We start from the raw sequence: 21,447 nt of genomic DNA on the forward strand, positions 1-21,447 counted from the left end.
AGGCTTATCAGAGTGTAGTACAAAGCATCTGTTGTACTCACACAGGTAATAAATGAAGCACACACTCATTTATTAACTCCAGGCCAATTGTTTTTATATAGCAAAGATATATTGTTTTACTTTCTTTCTAGAACCACAAGATTCTGATTGCAGGTAAGTACATTTGCAAGTAAGTAGCAAGCATTTGTATCATCACCACTTTCTTTCAATTTGGCAAACAAAGTTAATACAGTTTGAAGGTGTAGAGAAATGCCTCCCTTGGCATGGTTACCCCCTAACTTTTTCCCTAGTGTTGTTCCAACTTTGATTGAAAGTGGGCTGGGACCTTGCTAACCAGGCCACAGCCCCAGTGTTCTTTCCCTAAAACTGTACCTTTGTTTCCACAATTGGCACACAGATAAGTCCCTTGTAAAAGGTACCAGTGGTATCAAAGGCCCTGTGACCTGGGAATGTCCCTAAGGGCTGCATCATGTGTTGTGCCACCCTGAGGGACCCCTCACCTAACACATGCACACTGCTATTGCAGATTGTGTGTGTTGGTGGGGAGAAAAAGGGAAAGTCAACATAGCATCCCCCTCACGGGCCATGCACACAAAACATTGCCTGTGGCATAGGTAAGTCACCCCTCTAGCATCCCCTAAAGCTCTAAGGCAGGGTGCACTATACCACAGGTGAGGGCATAGCTGCATGAGCAATATGCCCCTACAGTGTCTAAGTCCGTTCTTAGACATTGTAAGTACAGTGTGGCCATACTATGTATATGGTCTGAGAGTTTTTCAAAAACAAACTCCACAGTTTCATAATGGCTACACTAAATTCTGGGAAGTTTGGTATCAAACTTCTCAGAATAAGAAACCTACACTGATGCCAGTGTTGGATTTATTAATAAATGCACACAGAGGGCATCTTAGAGATGCCCCCTGTATTTTACCCAATCCTTCAGTGCTGGACTGACTGGTCTGTGCCGACCAGCCACTGAGAGACGGGTTTCTGACCACCTGGGGTGAAAGCCTTTGTGCTCTCTGGGGCCAGAAAGAAAGCCTGCACTGGGTGGAGGTGCTTCACACCTCCCCCCTGCAGGAACTATAACACCTAGCAGTGAGTCTCAAAGGCTCAGGCATCATGTTGCAGTGCCCCAGGGCACTCTAGCTAGTGGGGATGCCCAGCCCCCAGACAAAGCCCCCACTTTTGGCAGCATGTCCAGAGAGATAATTAGAAGGAAAAAAAAGGAGTCGTCACCAGCTCAGCCAGGGCAACCCCTAAGGTGTACAGAGCTGAGGTGACCTTCTCCTTGCAGAATCCTCCATCTTGGTTTGGAGGACAGGGACCAATAGTGTTACGAATGTGCCCCCGCCCCAAAGGGAGTGGGCAAAGGAAGGGTGCAGCCACCCTCAGGGACAGTAGCCATTGGCTACTGCCCTCTGACCCCTAAAAATGCCCCTAAATCTTGTATTTAAGGGCTCCCTGAACCAAGCTAGTCAGATTCCTGACGACCTCACAAGAAGAAAAGGAATGCTTAGCTTAAAACCACGCAGAGAAGGAAAGGAGACAACAACTAATTCGGCCCCAGCCCTGCCGGCATGTCTCCTGCTTCAAAGAACCTGTAGAAGAAAGGCAACGCGTCCTGCAGGTCCAGCAACCTCTGAAAAACCTCCAGAGGACTGCCTGCATCACAGAGGATCAAGAACTCCCGTGGACAGCGGCCCTGTCCTAAGAAGAAAATAAGAAACCTCTTCTAAAGGACTCCCACCGCACTCCAGTAGCGTGAGTCCTAACCACTCTGCACCCGACGCCCATGGCCCGAGTCTAGGTGACCCAACCGACTAGAGAGGAACCCCAGGTGACGGCGACAAAGTGCCTTTTCTGGGTTGACCTCGCCACCCCTCTACGACGACGCCTGCAGTGGGAATCCCGAGGACCCCCTTGACAGCGTCTGCCTTGGACGAAGATAACCGACGCCAAAGGACCCACTGCACCGGCAGCCCCCAGGCTTTGAAGAAATCGACACCCAGTGCAGCGACGATCAACAGGCGACTCCCTGTCCGACCGGTGATGTGCCTGAGACACCCCCACCGGACCTCGCCTGCAGGGGCCTGAGTGACCCCCAGGGTCCCCTCATAGAGTTTAATTGGAAACCCGATGCCCTGTTTGCACCCTCACCCAGCAGCCCCAGTACCGCTGAAGGTGTGCGATTGGTGCCTACTTGGGGCCCCTCCAGTGATCCTCTAAACCCCCCCCCCCCTGGTCTGCCCTCCAAGCCGCAGGTATTTACCTACTGGCAGACCAAATTCCAAATACCCCCTGTCTCCATAGGAGCCTATGTTAAAATTGCTGAACTTTGACCTCTTCACCCCGCCGGTCCGTGTTGCTGATGGTGGGGGTTTGGGGTTGACTTGAACCCCCAACGGTGGACTACCTATAACCCGAAGACTGGAACTGTAAGTTGTGTACTTACCTCTAAAACTTTACTTTATTTTCCTCCCCAGGAAAATGGAGTGTCCACTTTTAAAATAGATAATCTGTTTTCTTAAAAACTTTTCACTTGACTAAAGTGAAAGAAAGTTACATTGATGTCTATGCTAAGTACTTACCTGCAACTTCTGAACTGAGTGTTGTGGGTCTAGTAATAAAGTAACAAAAATATATTTTTCTATATAAAATCCTATTGGTCTGGAGTTAAATCACTGAGTATGTGTTTCTTCTATTGCTGTGTGTGTACAACAAATGCTTAAAACTACCCTCTGATAAGCCTAACTGCTCGACCACACTACCACAAACATAGCATTAGTATTATCTATTTCAGCCTCTGTCAAGTCTCTTGGGGAAACCCTGGACTCTGTGCACACTATATTTCATTTTGATATAGTATATACAGAGCCAGCTTCCTACACTTACCTATTTCAAACAACATACTGTTGATACCTGTGTGAAACACGAAACTTGAATCTTGTGGTTCTAAAAATAAATTAAGAAAATATATTGTTGCTATTTAAGAACCATTGGTCTGGAGTTAAGTCATTGAGAGTATGCTTCTTCTATTGCCTGTGTGTGTACAACAAATGCTTTGCACTACCCTCTGATAAGCCTAACTGCTCGACCACACTGCCACAAAGAGAGCATTAGTATTATCCAATTCAGCCTCTGTTTAGACTCTGGGGAACCCCTGGACTCTGTGCACACTATATCTCACTTTGATTTAGTATATACAGAGTCAGCTTCCTACAGAGGGGCGCCTGCTGCACCTGATGTCGGGTTCCCCAAGGCCAGAGGCTGCGGGTGCTGGGTACCTTTTGGCATTGGGAATCTTCGTCCGGATCCTTCACAGACAGGAGAGTCCTCTGGATTTTCTCTGCATGCGTTGTGGTGAACAGGAGAGGTCAACCCAAGGTGAACACTAGGTCAGAATTGCCTGGGGACCAGCTCTAGTCTGTTGGGCTACCTGGACACGGACTGCGGGCATCGAGTGGTGAGTGGGCGGGACTTGCGGATCCGAGAGAGTTCTGGAGTCCTTTGTTAGAGTTTCTTTCTGGACAGGGCCGCTGTCCACAGGAGATATTGGTCTTCTGGTGTGCAGACCGTCCTCTTGAGGCTTTTAAGGGATTGCTGGTCCTGCAGGATGCGTTGCCTTTTTGTAGCAGGGGCTTCAGAAGCCAGTAGGGCTGTGGGGCCAAGGCAGTGGGTGTCTTCAGTCTTCTCTGCTGGAGGTCAGCATAGCAAGCTAGGTCCAGGGCGCCCTTAAATCCTGGATTCAGGAGCATTACAGGGGTCTGAGGGCAGTAGCCAATGGCTACTGTCCCTGAGGGTGACTACACCCTTCTAGTTTCCACTCCCTTTGGGGAGGGGGACACAGACCTAACCATATTCGTGTCCGAGGGGTGGGGGGGGATAGGCATCTCCACTAGCTGGAGTGCCCTTAGGCACTGTAACAAGAGGCCTGAGCCTTTGAGGCTCACCGCCAGATGTTACAGTTCCTGCCGGGGGACGTGTGAAGCACCTCCACCCAGTGCAGGCTTTGTTTCTGGTCACAGAGAGCCCAAAGGCTCTCACGACATCCATGAAAATGGAGCTGGAGGTTGTCGGGGCACCTCTGCTAATGCAGGGGTGCCCACACACAGGTATGTGCACCCTGCCCTCCTGGGCTAGGAGGGCCTAACATAGGGGTGACTTACAGTGACCTGGCGCAGTGACCTGTAGTGAAAAGGGTGCATGCACCCTTTCACACAGGCTGAAATAGCAGGCCTGCAGAGAGGTTTTGCATGGGTTTCCTTGGGTGGCATAATACATGCTGCAGCCCATTCGGGAACCCTAGGTTCCCCAGTGCTCTGGATCCCTAGGTACCATATTCTAGGTGTTTATATGGGGACACTAGTGTAGCATAGGCTCTCATTATTCTAATGAGACTGCTGGATTGGCAGAATCGCCTGCAGTGTGGGAGACTGAGTCTAACCCACTACAGGTGACGCCTGTTCCTCTAATCCAGGTTTTGCTCTCGCTAACTAGCAGTGCCTCATCTCTTCCCAAGGGCAGGGATGATTGGGCAGCCAAGCGCATGACATAATTGATTTCTCAGGGAAACCGTGGTCACTCAGGTCTCATCCATTTCTCTCAGTTATATTAGTCTCACATACACAATGACAAAAAGAGTCAGTATATGTTTCAGTAATGTTTTAATGATGCGACTGCATCTTAGATAGCAAAGCATGGGCTGCAATAACCAGGACGATACAACATGGCAAGATTAACATTGTGACTAGGAGAGTAAAGCAGAGAAATAATGCTACCATATTGTCACAAGAGTCAATAGACTAATTCCTACCTAGGCTATAATAGAGCACAGCGTGTTAAGCTCTAATTCTGCCCTTCAGGTTCCCCTGGGAATACATCATCCCCCATACCTGTGCAAAGGCCTGAAGTCTGCATAAGAATCTGTAGCGAAGTGTTCAGCAATCAGAATAAAGTTGTGGTTCTCTGGATGGAATCTCCCTCTAACGTGTAAGGGACAGGGAAGTGTTTTTATAATAAAACAGCTGATGTTCTGAGAAAATGGCCCTGCGTAAGGATGTTTGTTTTTCTATGAATGTCAGAGACAAAACTTGTACCACGTTCACCCGCAACCTATCTTACTGCAGCCCTGGAAGAAGCACAGAGTGAGCAAGAATGTCTTTTTTGAGAACAGAGTGCTGGCCTAGGCAAAAACAGATAGAGGAAAATAAAACAAGACCGTAAAAGTGGATATTGTAACAATAATAAAACAAAGCCACATAAAATATATCTAGGTTAAAGTGCACAGCGGCAGGCATTATAATTTAAAGTAACGTGCATGGAGCTATAACTAAAATGGTTACACAATACCAGTATGCCAATTGTGGGGTGTGGAAAGTTCTAAGCAACCAAATTTAGAGGAAGAGGGCACTAGGTAGCAGGATCCCAGTGAAAACAGTCAAAACATACTAACAGCAGGCAAAAAGTGGGGGAAACCATGCCAAAAAGAGGGTACTTTCCTGCAAACATAAAGTTTGAAGTGATGGTAAGTAGTAAAAACAACAAAAAGACCTTACTATGAAACACTACCCTAAAGACTGTGAGTAAAATAATAAAATCAAAAAAGGTGCTTGAAGGCAGAAGCCTGCCATCATTCACAGTTGCTATGTAATGTCAAACTGCACATCCTTGCTTCTTGTACTTTTCCAACTACCCAGAAGAGTTTCCCAGTTGCCACCTTGGAGGATTGGTCAAATCTGTTTCTGAAAACTGTAGCTGTTCCCCATTATCATTAGGGCAGTATGCTGAGTATTACTTTAGTAAACTGCCAGCCTCCACTTTGCCGATGGTATGATGCAATGGCACTCAGAGACGCACACCCTCTCCAGCGTGTGCTGACTTTGTAAATGCGTGTCACTTCAGGCTAAGCTCACATCGTGAACTTCCCGGCCAACTCCACATATCTTAAGTGAGTACAAACATTTTGACAGTCAGTGGTCTGACTATCCTCTTTTGAGGATACATAAAATCTCTTAAGCTTTCAACCCCAATGAAGCAATTTACAAAGTTAAATTAAGGTATGGTATCAATAACGATCTATTCACTAATGTAGTACTTCATCTACTTATCTTACAGCTGATTGACATACCAAATTCAGAGAGGCTGCAGGGCAGGGAGTGGCTACTCGACTACATATGTGGTGTTTGGGGTAGTTTTGCCTCTGGTGTCATCGGGTCTGACCTACTATGGCTCAGGATACTGGGCCAAGTGTGGCCTTTCTGCACTTGACCCTCAGGATAATGAGGCTAAGCAGTCAAACTTTTCTCAGGGAGGTAGTGTGGGGGCAGAGAATCATAACTAAAACTGTCAGTCATCAGACATTATTACTCATTGTCCAGGGCAATGCTTGTCTTAATAAAAAAAGAACAACTTTAATGACGTATAAAATCAAAATGCTATGCACATTAATGGCGATTTAGCTGCAGATTTCTACAAATTTCATCTGTGGGGTCAAGCCAGGCTTCACCTCATTGATACTGGCTTTACCAAGTTTCTTTATTGCCCCATTATCTAGTGTCTTAGCATAGATAGAACGTCATAGGCAGAATCGGGCACAGGTGTGACCTCACTGTTGTGGTGTGCAGGCAGCTAACATTTTGGGTAATCACTAGGTCAGTTCTTTCACATCTTCAAAAAGAGTTCACTCAGCAAATCTCTGTCTTCCTAACAGAGGGTTTTTCTTTATGAATTCAAGAAACAGACACTCAGTCTTTTGATCTCATGCCACATTTTACCTGTTCACTGTGGTGCAGCTCGGTCCCGAGATTAGATTTTTGATGTTAACTTAGCTGTTGCATCCTTAGTATTTTGGGCAGTGGCCTTGCTTATCATTTGGGCCTCTGGAAACGAAATTATGGCAGGCCTGGTCAGCTGTTGCCTTGGCTGTGACATTGTGGCCTTCAAGATGTAGGGGAGGTGGTTGATTTGTGCATCTTGCATTGTTTGTCAAGGCTGGAGAAGTGAAAAAGTACCTCCAGTCACACTGCATGGGACTGAACTGTCTGTGATGGAAGGGGTAAAACTACAGCCTCTTTGCATAGGTTCCATTGTTTTGGTATAGAGCTTAAGGGTCAGTAATTTGTTGAGCCTGTGGTACAGGCCTATCAGAGTGACTACATGTAGTAATGTTTTGTCTTTTATCCTCAATTTATATCCATATGATTCTGAAACATTTCAACCTAGTTTTTGAAGAGATTCTGTATAAAGGTTTAACAGTTGTGCTAAGTAGATTCATGATATCATCTTTTTTGTCTTCTAGTTCTTCCCTTTACAAGGCTCCTTGGGCCCGAATCCTAGTTTATGGTCTTGGTCATAAGGTAAAGAGGAATGGACAATTAAACCTAATTGAGGCAGTGTGCTACCCTCGAGATGCATCTCCTTCTAACACTGGGCTTACTCCACCACCAACAACCAACCAGTATCCGCAAGCGATCATTCCCACTGACAAGGTTCACATCAAGCTGGGTAAATATACTTGTTAAAATAATTTTGGATACATTGTTAGCCATTATGAACTTAACATTCTGATGCACGAGGGCTGTCGATTAAGTCCAGGTGCATAAGTTCAAAAATGTCCAAAGTGTAACATTGTCACCTATTTTATGACAGTGTACTACTTTCCACACAGACATATTTGATGCCTAATTTTCTGTACTTTTTTACTCTATTATGTGAAAATTGATGCATCAAAGAAAAGTGACTCATTATAGCTTATAGTCCAGAATAGTTGGCATTGTCAACATGCCACACTGTGTTTTGTATTGTCTTTTACTCCCAGAATTGGGATGTTATGCTTATGTGGTAGTGAGTTTAATTATCAAACTATGTCTTTTTTTGCATTCTGGTGTTGTATCTTTCATTCATTAACGTCCTTTTAAAAGTGCCCTGTCATCAGGTTGGGAATATTGGGCACATGAATTGCAAAGCAGTTTTAAAAAGTACTATGTGCATCCAAGTCATTCAGCATCTTTTGAAGTCACCCCATAATGTATAAAGATTAAGAGTCGCCACTGAGACATGTCTGATTCTTTTACCTCATATCAGACATGGAGTCCTCCTGGAACTCTTGCACATCATAACACCCCATCAAACAACATTTATGATTACACAACCTTTCCATCATTATCTAAAAAATATTTTTTTACTTTTGTAGCCTTGGGAAGTCTGTATTTCAGTTGAGGTTTGTTTAGCTCTGGGTAATGGATTATGCAAAAGCCTCCTCATTTTCTTTGTTTTTTTTACAAATAAACGCTTTGGCTGAATCTACTGTAGATGTTAATGGAAAACTGCAAACAATGTAGATTCATGAAGTTTATTTATCGTCTGTACCCACACTATACTTTGAACCACTGTTCCTGCTGCCAATGTCTTTCCATCAAGACCGTCATGTATGGTCAGATGTCTGTGATTTCTAGCTGTGCACACTGATTCATTCCAAAGGGATTAGACTTCGAGGGGGGGGGGGAGGGCTGAAATATTCCTCTCTCACTCTGGCTTCTGATAGAAGTCACACCTTACTCCTTCATAGTGGCTCCCTTTCCTCAGAAGCATATGGTGTTTTTTGAGCCATCCCTCCTCCTCAACAAGTTGAGGTGCTTCAGGCTATTATCCTGATGTGTTAGCCTGCAGCCTGGGTTTCAAAGAAGTTCTCTGATGCTTCTTGGCCTCCTGTATCCTGTTTGTGGACCATGCCAAGTGGCAGATGTGAGCTTTGCAGTGCAATCTGAAGTCTCAATGGCTTAGCACCAAGGCAATCTCTCAGATTTCATACAGATATTGAAGGAGCCTGCAAAAGACCTGCAGTGGTGGCTGCTTGCCCGCAGTTAGACCAGTGACAGACCTCGCTGCCCCACCCAGAACTAACAGTTATAACGGATGCATTGTTTTGAGGCTAAGGAGGTCACCTGAGGGAGGTGGAGATAAGAGATCTCTGGTCCCTGATGGAAGCTCACCCCCACAACATCTTTCTGGTGTTGTGAGTGATTTCTTTGGAACTGAACGCACCCCTCCTGACCATCAGGAGGGAATGGGTACAGAAAACATGGCTGTCGTTTGATATCGCAACAAACATGGCAGAGTGGGGTTGTGGGTCTTGTGCTAGGAGTCTTTACACCTCTGGAAGTGTCTGATCTCTCAGTGCGTATCACTGATTGCACAATATACGGCAGGATATTTGGATGATTTTGCACATGGACTTGGCCACTGTCTGCCTAGTGGATCATGGATGGAAGGTACACTCTGAAGTGGCACAGGGTGTCTTCCACAAATGGAGAAAATCCTGGCATTATATCTGTGCACTACTGCAGCAGACGCGCTGTGTCAGAGCTTTTGCACATTGTAGTTCCCAAGGCAGTACTCTCTAGGAGATGCCTTCCTTGTACACTGGGGCTATGGATTCCTGTATGCCTTTCCGCCATTATCTCTCTTGCCCAGAGTACTAAAAAAGAACAGGAGAGACCAAGTCATCCTAGTAATTCAGGACTGGACAAAAATAGTGTGGTACCCGTAACTTCTGGCCATGATCATTTGTTCTCCGATCCAGCTGCCTCTTCAGGAGAACTTTCTGTACAACAATAGCAACTCTCCTATCTAGTATACAGAAAAAGGCAACACGATTATACAATACAGAAAAAATAAAAACTCAAACTTTATTATATATCAAAATTAGAACAAACAGCAAATACCCAATCTAAACATAAAATAACAAATCACATACATTGAGAATCATATTTATAAGTAACAACACAACATAGACTCAAACCAACCACAATCAAGACAACATATGAACAACAAACTGAATCAAGAACAGACATACAATAACGCAATAAACAAATAATATCTTCAATGTAATAACATATATATTCATGAAAATACAATATAGTTCATGGAATAGATATCTAAATGAATTTCCTTTCTTATATGTGACAGTTATACCTATATTCACCACCAAAATCATATGCTTTGATATCACCAGTCTCTAATAGATCTCCAAAATGTGTATCCGAATCTCAACGCATGGCAAATCCTCCATAAGATTGTGTTAATCCTTTAGCAAACAAACATTTCTTGATTCTTGAAACAGCATGGAGTCACGATGTTGTATTTTCATAAGCCAAACCAAATACAAGTACATCTTTGGTACTACTCGCCAACGCGCGTTTCGGTGGATCCAAATATGTTAATAGTTTCACAGCCACCTTCCTCAGGGCCAAAATATAATAAGCACCAAAGACAAAATGATGCATCTAGATTAAAAGGATATTTCAAACAATTATGTCAATGTCTATGTAACATCTGTGTTGTTAATCACTGTAAATAATTTGATGCCAACAAGTGGTAGCCAATAAGAAAAAACAGTGGATGTGAATACTCATACCCTTAATACCAGGGAGAACCCAAACAAACAAAATAAAACCGTGAAAAAATATGTCCATTAACCATATAGGAAAAAGAACCACGGGTCCCAACACCAATTGTGTGAGTGTAACCCCCCAAAACACCAAAAAGCACCACCCATGAGTGAAGAAATACATTTTAATTCAAAGATACGAAGCTATAACTTGTAACCATACCTAATGGCATTTCGCCCTTCTAAAATAAATCACTTGTTTCTCTTTTCTGTCATTCTGGAAAACAAGTAAAATATAGGCTGTATAATCGCCTAGGGGCATAGAAAAACAGAAACTCAGGAGAGACTCATGGTGCAAGGACTTAAAATGGTGCTTCCTCAATCAAAGTCTAACGACTACGCTTTTAGCTCATGTTTCAGATGCCCTCACGAAACATGTCTCGCATGTAAGGCATAGGGAAAAAGGGATGGTATCAATTAATATGACAAGTAGCAAATAAGCACTTGTGAAATAAATAAATATGTGCAGTAGCACATCGTGCTACATATACTCTGTAAAGCACAAATATTGTAAGAAACGCATAGCCCCAGATATGTGCCTTTGAGAAGGTACTCCTGCTAAGTAGTAAATCGAGAGACGTCTACACAGTGTTCCTTACGCAGCGTAACGGTGTTAATGCCAAAGCCCAATTATCTTACTCAGCCCTGCCGGGTAGTAAAGGACCAATCCGCATGACGGTCGAAAGGCTGAGCAAAAACAGCTAAAAAAAACACCAGAATGGCACTGGATGACAGTCCAGCACTAAACTGCCGGTAGAAACGCATTTATTATCTAACACTCACCTTGCAAGCGAAGCACAATGGAAATCCTGCTACACATACACTCCGTCTGATTTAAAGGATACTACCGGTCGATAACGGAAACGCCTCTTATATGTCCGCTAACTCTGGACTACTAAAAAAACTCATAAAAGATGGACTACTCAAAAGAAACAGCCCCCAGATCTCTCAAAAAGTGGCGCCCATCTTAGCCCGAATCGGCATTTTATAGTTAGTGGTTGCCGTATATATAATGCAAACTAGCTGGTGGTTCAACAGTCGTAGCAAATGCTACTTAAAACATAGTCAGCACAATATATTGACTCCATAACATCATAATGGAAAATCAGAAACTACGAGAGAAAATTTAACATAAAAAAAGGACTATTTATGAGTCAAGACCAACATGTGTCTACATGATGGTGGCCATCTTGACAGATGAAAAACATAACAAGTAAACTTAATAATGATCATAGTTATGGTATTATTTGTGCAGACTGACTAGAATTCCAGTAATAATGACTAAGGCAACTTTAAACATACTAGGCAACATGCACTAGCTCCATAACACTATATGGGAGAATAAACGGATTGCAAGAGACATATACCTTTATTCTAAGCATAAGGGTGGAGTAGAACCTTTTTACAGAGTATTCTGCCACGGTATTTCCTTATTCAATCCTTTATGGAATGTATCCAAAAAGAAGATCCAGAAGACTTCCCGTTTTTTCTTCATCTTGTCAACATCATAGCCATTTGTAGGAACGATCTTCTCCAAGATCGTCTATCTAATGTCCTCTTCATTGTGGTTGTGTTCCAACCAATGGGCAACCAAAGGGGCATTTAGTTTATGGGTTTTCAAAGACGATCTATGCTCATAGTACCTAGTTCTGAACTCTCTCGATGTTTCGCCCACATTCCCTAGGTTAAATGGGCAGAAAATCAGATACACAACATTTTTTGATCTACAATTAGACATAGTTCTTAAATCAATAGACTTATTGTTACACATGATACTGTCAGAAATTATAGCTCCCCTACATGCTACACAGTTGCCACATTTATGATTACGAGTAATAGGATCTAAACCAGAAATCGACTTTTGTATAGGTTCCTTATAGACATTCACTCCTGACTTCACTAAGATGTTTCTCAAATTACTATTCTTTTTAAAAGCAAAAAGGGGTTTCTCTAATGGTTCGATATCTGACCTCACATTGAGGATATGCCATTGTGAATGAATAATTTGTCTGATTTTGTCATTTATATTTTTAATTACGAATGGCGCATACTAGCCTACCACTAGCTTTCTTCTTGGTCTTTTGAAACATGGATTGACGGTCATAATATTTTACTCTTTTCCAAGAGTCCTTTATTAAATTAGGAGAATAGCCTCTTAGTAAGAATTTATTGGCCAATACTTCAGAATGCTCAAAAAAATCCCTCATGTCTGTGCAATTTCTTCTGATTCGCAAAAACTGACTAAATGGAATAGCTTGTCTCTGGCATCTAGGATGATAGCTATCAAAGTGCAAAACAGTGTTCCTAGCTGTAGGTTTAACATACAGTGATAATTGAAGCCCTCCATCTTTGTGTATAATGCAAACATCTAGAAACTCCACCTGGTTTCAATCACTCTTCATAGTAAACCTCAAGTTTGAATCACACAAATTAAGCCACGTGAATTTTTTTTCCAGTAATTCCATGTATCCATTATTGGACCTTTCATAAATTCACATGCTTGAATCATCCCCGTCGTCGAAGTGGGAGTCCCACGGTACATGAAAAGCAATAATGAACAAACAACATGTTTTTTCCTATAGGCTATAATGGTAACCCAAATCACTCATATAGCCTATCTAAGTCCTTTTGTGAAAAGGACCCAAACCTGGCTGCTGGCCAATCCGGTACCAGCACTCTCTAGAACTCTCTTCAGAGAAGCTCTTTCCCTCAGATTTTCTACTGCATGTCGTGTGAAGGGAGTCTCCCTGAGCTCTGCTCATTTTTATACTTCTCTCAAGAAACCGCTTAAGGATGTCAGATTCTTCTAGAAAAGGCCTTTTCCACTCTTGCAAGACCTGTGGCAAGAAGAGGCCCCATGTGGATGATCCACATAAAGACTGCTTATACTGCCTCTACCCAGAACACCAGGAGAAAGACTGCAAGATATGCTGTACTTTCTCTACAAAATCCCTCAGGGACCGTGAGGGTAGACTCTTCACATGGCTACAGGCAAAATCCTGTACTTCCGGTGAGGAGAGTGAGTCAGAAAAGCCACACAAAAGGTCAAAATCTGAGGACCTGGGCCAGGCGGAAAGATCCAGAAAGCAGCAAATAATGCATCATAAGGAAGGTGTAAAAGACTTACAGGGCTCAATTTCATCATAGCCATCCTCTCCTCAACGAAAGAAGGAGTCGTCTCACCGTTCTCATCGTCTGAGCCTTCTACCTCTAGGAAGCTATCCATCAAAATCAAGTCATTGACGACACCACTGTCGACGACAGTGATGACGGCGGTGTTCACATCTACCGTCTCCACCACCTCGTCGACGAGACCGTCGTCGGCAACAACTATGTCGATGTCTGGTAAAGGCTCCTATTTCTTCTATTAAACCTCCGATGACAAAGCCTCCAGAAAAAACTGCATTGCTGAAGTCATCGTTGATGCCTTCGTTGACGAGAACATCGTCGTTGATGACATCCTCTACAAAAGCCCCGTTAACTGCAACACCACCGACGAGAGCTCCGTCGGCTGCATCACTGTCGACGAGGACACCATCAACAAGGACTAAGACGAGACCACCGTGGACTACACCACAGTCGTCAAAACACCACCGTCAACAAGACCGTCGTTGATGGAAAGATCATCTGCTATGGCAGTGCCATCGACGATGCCAATGGTGGCTGTGAGTCAGATGGAGGCTATTCCTACTTCTTCTGGGTCTCCTGATCTTCGAGCCACGGTTACAATTACAGCACTGTCTGGAGCGACGATCTATCCTACAGATACTTCACCAAGTAAGTTGTCAACCTTTTTACCTAGTCATCTGCTGGACTGGGAGGAATCGGATGAGGGTCTATTTGGGGATGTGCACAGCCCATCCCAGTTGCATGTCAAATACCAGGAAGAGGAGGATGATGATGATGAGTATGATCAATATCAGCCTTATTACTCTCATCAAGGGCGCTATTATCAACCGCCACCTCAACCAAGAGAGACTATCTAGATGCCTGCCTCCTTGATCCAGGACTTACAGTCAATGTTGTAGGATTATAGGAGGAGGTTCCCAGCTACAGTAGAGGATCAACCGCCACCTCCAACTTCTACTGTTACACCAAGGAGTGTACCTCCAGCTACTCCTCATTCTGTGTTAGGAGGAGGAAGAAAGTGAAATATCGACACCACAGCATCCTACTGAGGAATGGGATGACTACCTAACCCCCACTCCTTCTCCACCACCTCCTCGCCCTTCAGATTCTCCACTGGAGGATATAGGTGTTTTTCACAATTTAATGGATAGGGCGGCCACACGTTTCCACCTGTCAACATCTGTCTCGCAGTCTGAATGCTTCCTCCATGATTTTAAAGAGCAAGCAAGGAAGTCTGTAAGGGCCATCCCTATCATTGACTTCATTTGGAGCGAGGGTATCAAGATCATGCACAACCTGGCAACAGTTCCACCAGTGCCACAAAAAGTCGACAAGAAATATAAGGCAACTCAGGACTCTCCGGCATGTTTGACTGGCCATCCAAAGCCAGACTCTGTCATCTCTCAAACGGCTCAAAGGCGTTCCAAGAACCCGTCAGCGCCTATATCTACTCCTCCGAATAGAGAAGGACGGAGATTAGATAACGTGGGCAAGAGATTCTCGTCTATGTCAGCCATAACTGTTCGGGCAGCAAATTCCTTAGCGGTTTTGGGTCGATATGATCGACAAATGTAGTCGGATATGCAGGCTTTCATGGACCTCATCCCAGAAAGCAAACAAGCAGAGGCACGGAAGATCCTCCAAGAAGGAGAGCGTACGTCTAAAGAGATAATTGACTTCGCCCTAGATATAGCTTCCACCGGCTTTCGTCAACTGGCTGGCGCTGCGGTATTACGCCACCAGGGTTGGCTAAAAGCCACGTCTTTCAGATCAGAGGTGCATTCCAAAATTCTTGACATGCCATACAATGGAGAATCTCTCTTCAGCAAGCATGTAGACGATTCATTGCAGGCCATCAATGCTGACACAGATACTGCTAAGTTCCTAGGTACTTTGCAGTACCGGAAACAGCCCTTTCGGGGTGCAAGAGGAAGGGGATTTACCTCATTTCGAGATTCCTATCACAGGCAGTATCAGCATCCCCAATATAGACCAACCTATCAGCAGCAGTATAGACAACCATCCACTGCCTCATACTCCAGACAGGGAGGAAGGAGAAAACAGGGTTCCCAAACCCAGGATCAACCTAGAAAACAATGATCATTATCAGGCACTGGCTATCTTTCTCCACTATTCACAGAATCACCAAGTGGGAGCGAACATCTCCAATTACGTCCAGAATTGGAAAAGCATAACATCAAACAAATGGGTGCTGGATATAGTGGCATGAGGTCATACCTTAAAAATGTATACAAAAAACACTGCACCATCCGCCAGGAACATCCAAACCGTTCCATCTTCGCTTGCTTCAGTAGGAGGTGTTCCTGATGCTCGCCAAGGGAGCGATAGTAGAGGTTCCGGTTCAGCAAATAGGACTTGGGTTCTATTCCTGGTTCTTTCTAATAAAGAAGAGGTCAGGGGAATGGAGACCGAGCCTAGATCTCAGGAAGCTCAGCAAGTTCCTTCGGTAGCAATCCTTTCGGATGATCACGCTGTCTGATATCGTACACCTTTTGAATTCTGGAGACTTTGGCAACAATGGATCTCCAGGATGCTTATTTCCACATACCGATACATCAAAAACATCGCAAGTATCTCCGCTTTACTTTGGCCGGTGCATATTATCAATTCAAAGTTCTCCCATTCGGTCTGAAGTCAGCTCCACGAATTTTCACAAAATGTCTTGCCCCAGTCGCAGGTTTTCTCCGCAACAGGGCTTTTCAGGTGTTTCCATACCTGGACGACTGGCTCATAAAAGCTCCGTCATCACAACTAGTGTCCAAGGCTACGAACACCTGCCTAGAATTATTTCGCAGTTTGGGACTAGCAATAAACTTCCAGAAGTCAGTCATCCTTCCCTCACGCAGGATAGTCTTCTTGGGTGCAGAACTCGACAGCATCGAAAACAAGGCATACCTCACTCCAGCACAGCAGCAGAAACTAACCAACTTGGCTGTCAGTATTTCCAGAAAAAAGTCAGTTTCAGTACGATTGTTCAAGTCGCTTCTAGGCATGATCTGATCTCCTCAGCCATCGTTATCGTTCATCTAGCAAGGTTGAGAATGAGACCTTTGCAAGAGGAGTTACAGCTCCAATGGACCCAGTCGCAAGGATCCTTCGATGACTCACAGGCTTTGCAATGGTAGTCTCAGGTCAACCATCTCTCTCAAGGGCTCGCCTTTCTAACGCCAATAACAGATTTTATCATCACAACAGACGCTTCCTTGGAAGGCTGGGGAGGCCATTTCCAGGACATGCACATTCAGACGAGATGGTCAGATGCGCAGAAAGGAATGCACATAAATCTGTTGGAATTAAAGGCGATCCATCTCACGCTCAAGGCATTTCTTCCACGCATTACAGGGCCATCAGTGTTGGTCCGGACGGACAACACAACAAGCATGTTTTATATCAACAAGCAGGGAGGAACGAGATCCCTCTCCCTCCTAAGGGAAGCTCAATCTCTTTGGGACTGGCTTATACTGCACAATATTCGCCTCAGGGTGGAGCATCTGCCAGGTGTCAACAACGTCCTGGCGGACTCTCTCAGCAGGACGGACGCCAACTGCCACGAGTGGGAACTCAACCAGAAGGTACTGGACGGCGTTTTCCAATGCTGGGGACAACTGACCCTAGATTTGTCTGCCACCAGTCAGAAAGCCAAATGCCAATTCTGTGCCAGTCGATACCCACTCCTGGTGATGTCAGGAAATGCTCTTTCGATGAGATGGTCTGCGATCTTTGTGTATGCTTTTCCCCCCATCCCATTGATCCCCAGACTCCTGAGGAAGATGAAGTCGGAGAGCTGCAGGATCATACTCATAGCGCCCAGGCAGTATTGGTACACAGAGCTCCTACTCCTGTCTGTGGCCAATCCCATGCACCTTCCCTGCAACCACAACCTTCTCACAAAGACTCAGGGTCAAATTCTTCATCCGGATCCAACATCTCTGCAATTGCACACTTGGCTCCTGAGTTCGAGAGATCCAGGGTATGAACATTGACCAAGAATGCAGACCGATTTTATCCAGGGCATGAGCGGACAGTACAAATAAGACGTACAAGCTCAAATGGAAGAGATTGTGTCTGGTGCTCTCAGAACAAGTTCCATCCTTTACAGATTAAGCCGGAACAAATTCTCTCGTATCTTCTCACCCTCTCAAAGGCTGGTTTATGCCATGCATCAGTTAAGATTCATTTGGCAGCTATAGCCTCCTATAGACGCTCTGCTGATCTGCCCTCACTCTGCTCATCCAGGATTATTAAACAGTTCATGAAAGGCCTCTTTGCACTTTCCCTTCGGTGCGTCCACCTCTGCCAGAGTGGCATCTCAATGTAGTCCTGTCCCAGCTAATGAAAGCTCTGTTCGAACCCATTCACAGAGCGGAACTCATGTACATCACATGGAAAGTGGCAACTCTGCTTGCTCTTACTTCCACCAGGAGAGTCAGCGATATACAGGCTTTTGCTACTAAGGAACCTTTTCTGTTTTTTTCGGATGACTATGTCCTCCTCAGGACTAACCCCAGGAACATTCCTAAAGTGCCATCATCATTTCACCTGAATGAGCCTGTAATACTACGAACCTTTTTCCCAAATCCGTTGACAATCGCAGAAAAGACTCTGCGTTCCTTGGACATCAAGAGATGCCTCAAATTTTACCTCCAAAGTACCAAGCAGATAAGGAAGACAGATCAGCTGTTGGTGTCTTATGCTCATGGAAGGCAAGGGGCAGGGGTCACTAATGCCACAATAGCCCAGTGGATTGCATCTACAATTCAGTTTTGCCACACGAAAGCAGGAAAACCGTTGACTAAGCGCCCAAGAGCGCACTCCACGAGATCAGTCTCCACATTGGCTGCTCTGTTCCAGGGCATTGCTCTGGATAAAATATGTCAGGCTGCAACGTTTTAGACTACGCACGCCTTTATGCAGCACTACTGTTTGGAGTCGTCACAAAGAACTGACTCTCTAGTTGGACAGCCTGTCTTATGTCATCTCTTTCGCTAAGGTGAGATCTTTCCTTTATTATGTAGAGACAATTCTGTATGCAATAGTCTATAGTTGCTATGCAGTATGGTTGACATACTGTTATATATGTGAGGTATATATGTATATATATATATATATATATATATTTATATATATGTTTATATGTATGTTTGTTTTATGCTCATAATACAAGGTTTATAACCTTGTTATTTGGTAATATGTTTTAGAGGATTTCTATGCTCGCACCCACCATCCTCTGTGGGCATGACGTTGATTAAGAGTACTGCTGGCTATTCAGATTCAAGCATGTGAATTTATGAAAGATCAAATACTGGATAAGAAAAAAAGTTACTTACCTGTAACTACAGTTATCCAGTATTGGTATCTTTCATAAATTCACATGCGACCCATCCTCCTCCCCTTAGACGCTCGCATTTCCTCTCAGGTCATGGTTTTCACTCTTGTGCTAGAAAATCTGAGGGAAAGAGCTTCTCTGGAGAGTGTTGGTGCCTGATTGGCCAGCAGCCAGGTTTGGGTCCTTTTCACAAAAAGACTTAGATAGGCTATATGAGTGATTTGGGTTACCATTATAGCCTATAGGAAACACATTTTTGTTTGTTCATTATTTATTTTCATGTACCGTTGGACTCCCACTTCAGGGATGATTCTAGCATTTGAATTTATGAAAGATACCAATACTGGATAACTGTAGTTACAGGTAAGTAACTTGTTTTCTTCTCCCTTCCAAACAAAGAAAACATCATCTATATATCTAGACCACCAAAGAATATTCTTAAAGAAAGGGGCGACCTCATTATAGATAAACCTTTGTTCGAAATGTCCAACATAGAGATTAGCCACACTGGGAGCACAGGCTGCTCCCATACTGACTCCTTTGATCTGTTGGAAAATGCTTGCATTGATTTCAAAATAGTTGTGGTATTGAGAACTGTCTCAAGGCAGTCACTGATAAATTGATTCACTGGACTAGGTTCAATGCCCAATAGAATCTGTCTGACGCACTCCAGGGCTTGTTGTTGTGAAATATTTGTATACAATGCATCCAAATCCCTTGTAACCAAGATTTCATTCTCTGGATTAAATTGGACACTTTATATTTGAGAAATCAGATGGCCTGTGCCCCTAACATAGGAGGGAAGTTCAAAGACCAATGGTTTGAGAAAATGGTCAACATATTGTGATAGTGGTTCAATGGCCGAACCAATTGTTGACACAATAGGTCGTAGAGGAGGATCACTGTGATCTTTGTGGATTTTAGTCAGCAGAAGGGAAGGGTCCTGCACCTAAGCCTGTACATCTGTACCTCCACTCGTGGTAATTGAGTAGCAACAGAGCATGGCTTTTGATTTTTCTTCCGAAGCGGTTGGTGTCGTCTTGGCAGCCAGCAGCCCATCTGCCAAATTGACTTATGCAGGAGGCTGAGAGTTGTCTGTTTAGTGATCTTCTCAGGACATACTACCCCTGAAGGAGCAGATATCAGATGTTGTCCTGTTCCGTTTGTCATTGTCCAGCATGATCATGCTGTGGCAGAAGTTAAAGGTTACCTTTCAGCCTTCTTACTTTTACCTGACCAACCATCTCTCTTCAGGTATGACTTCTTGTGATGCGTTTTTCGACACAGCTAGTCCATATGTTTGTGCCAACTCCATTTGTCATGCCACAGTGGGATCTTAATTTGGTGCTTACCTACTTGATGTGCACTTGGTTTGAACCCATGCACAGGTGCTCCCTTTGTCATCTTCCCATCAAGACAGCATTCCTTATTGCCATAACATGGGCCATGTGAGGAAATAAACTCCAGGCATTGTCCATGGTTTCCACATCTACAGCTTTCTCCCTAGACAAATTAGTCCTCTGGATAAAAGAGGAATTCCTTCCCAAGGTAGTCAAGCCCATGCACATAGTGCCATCCATCACCTTGCTGGCGTTCTGTCAACAACATCAACTTATGTGTGGACCATACCAGAGACTGACAACAGAGCAACCAACTTTTTGTAGGTTTTGCTGAAGCTAAGAAAGGGAAAGCAGTGCAAGAGAGGACCATCTCAAGATCCGCTATGGCCTAGCCATCATGCAGCCCACTTAAGGCTTGTGCGCTCATTCCACCAGAGTTAAGGTGAGGTGTGTTGTTATGTAGATTTATTGAACACACTATCACCAGAGAGGGTGTACTGGGGCTGAGCAGGTGTGAGTCTAGCTAAACCTAGTGGAGTAATCATAAAGCTACGTCTTCAGCTTATTGTGGAATTCAAGATGAGAGGAGGAGGCCCTTATGTGCAGTGGCAGGCTGTTACCACTGCGGTGGCGTACAGTGTGCTGCTCATGGACATTTGCCATGTTGCTATGTGGGTGTGCCTCCACACGTTCAGAAACATTACTACCTAGTTAGCCAAGTCCAGCAGGATGGGCACTTTGCATTTCCTCCAAAAGTGGTGGTTTCCAAAAGGGGAGGCGATCTGGTGCTAGCAATAGGCATGGGTGTCAAGTTTCAAGGGTGGTAGCCCTTTGAAGCTCATGGCCAGGGCAGTGCACATTCCTGAGGGAGGGGCTATTAGCTCCTCCACCCAGAAAGGTCGTTGTTTTACAAACAGAGAGACAGGGCTCTCCCCTAAGGTTTGTATATTGGCTGTCTGGAGGTTGGAGGCTGGCTGGAACCTGTCAGCAACCATGTCAGGTTAGTTAGCTTTTGCAGGGGGGCACCTCTAAGGTGACCCCCTGGGTACATTTTATAATAAATCCAATACTGGTACCAGTTGTGAGTGGTTTTATACCAAACAACCCATGGTTCAGAGTAGTCATTATGTAGCTTGGAAACTCGTGTTGACCAGTGTCTTGCATATATATTAAAAAGACTG

At 44.4% G+C, this 21,447-nt stretch overlaps 1 protein-coding gene across 5 annotated transcripts in view; it reads left to right on the forward strand.

Annotated features, from left to right (window-relative positions):
• Nucleotides 1–21,447, forward strand: part of HECTD4 (HECT domain E3 ubiquitin protein ligase 4) — a 1,724,100-nt gene that overhangs the window by 1,296,091 nt on the left and 406,562 nt on the right. For all 5 annotated transcript variants that reach the window (XR_011199486.1, XM_069214810.1, XM_069214812.1 and 2 more), the window contains exon 59: nt 7,301–7,506. Coding sequence is in view for 4 of the 5 variants with exons in the window: in XM_069214810.1 (XP_069070911.1) it covers nt 7,301–7,506 (206 nt within the window). In the remaining variant the exon portion in view is untranslated. The remainder of the gene's footprint in view (nt 1–7,300; nt 7,507–21,447) is intronic.

This window comes from Pleurodeles waltl, chromosome 11 (assembly GCF_031143425.1).
Source record: "Pleurodeles waltl isolate 20211129_DDA chromosome 11, aPleWal1.hap1.20221129, whole genome shotgun sequence".
NCBI lineage: Eukaryota > Metazoa > Chordata > Amphibia > Caudata > Salamandridae > Pleurodeles > Pleurodeles waltl.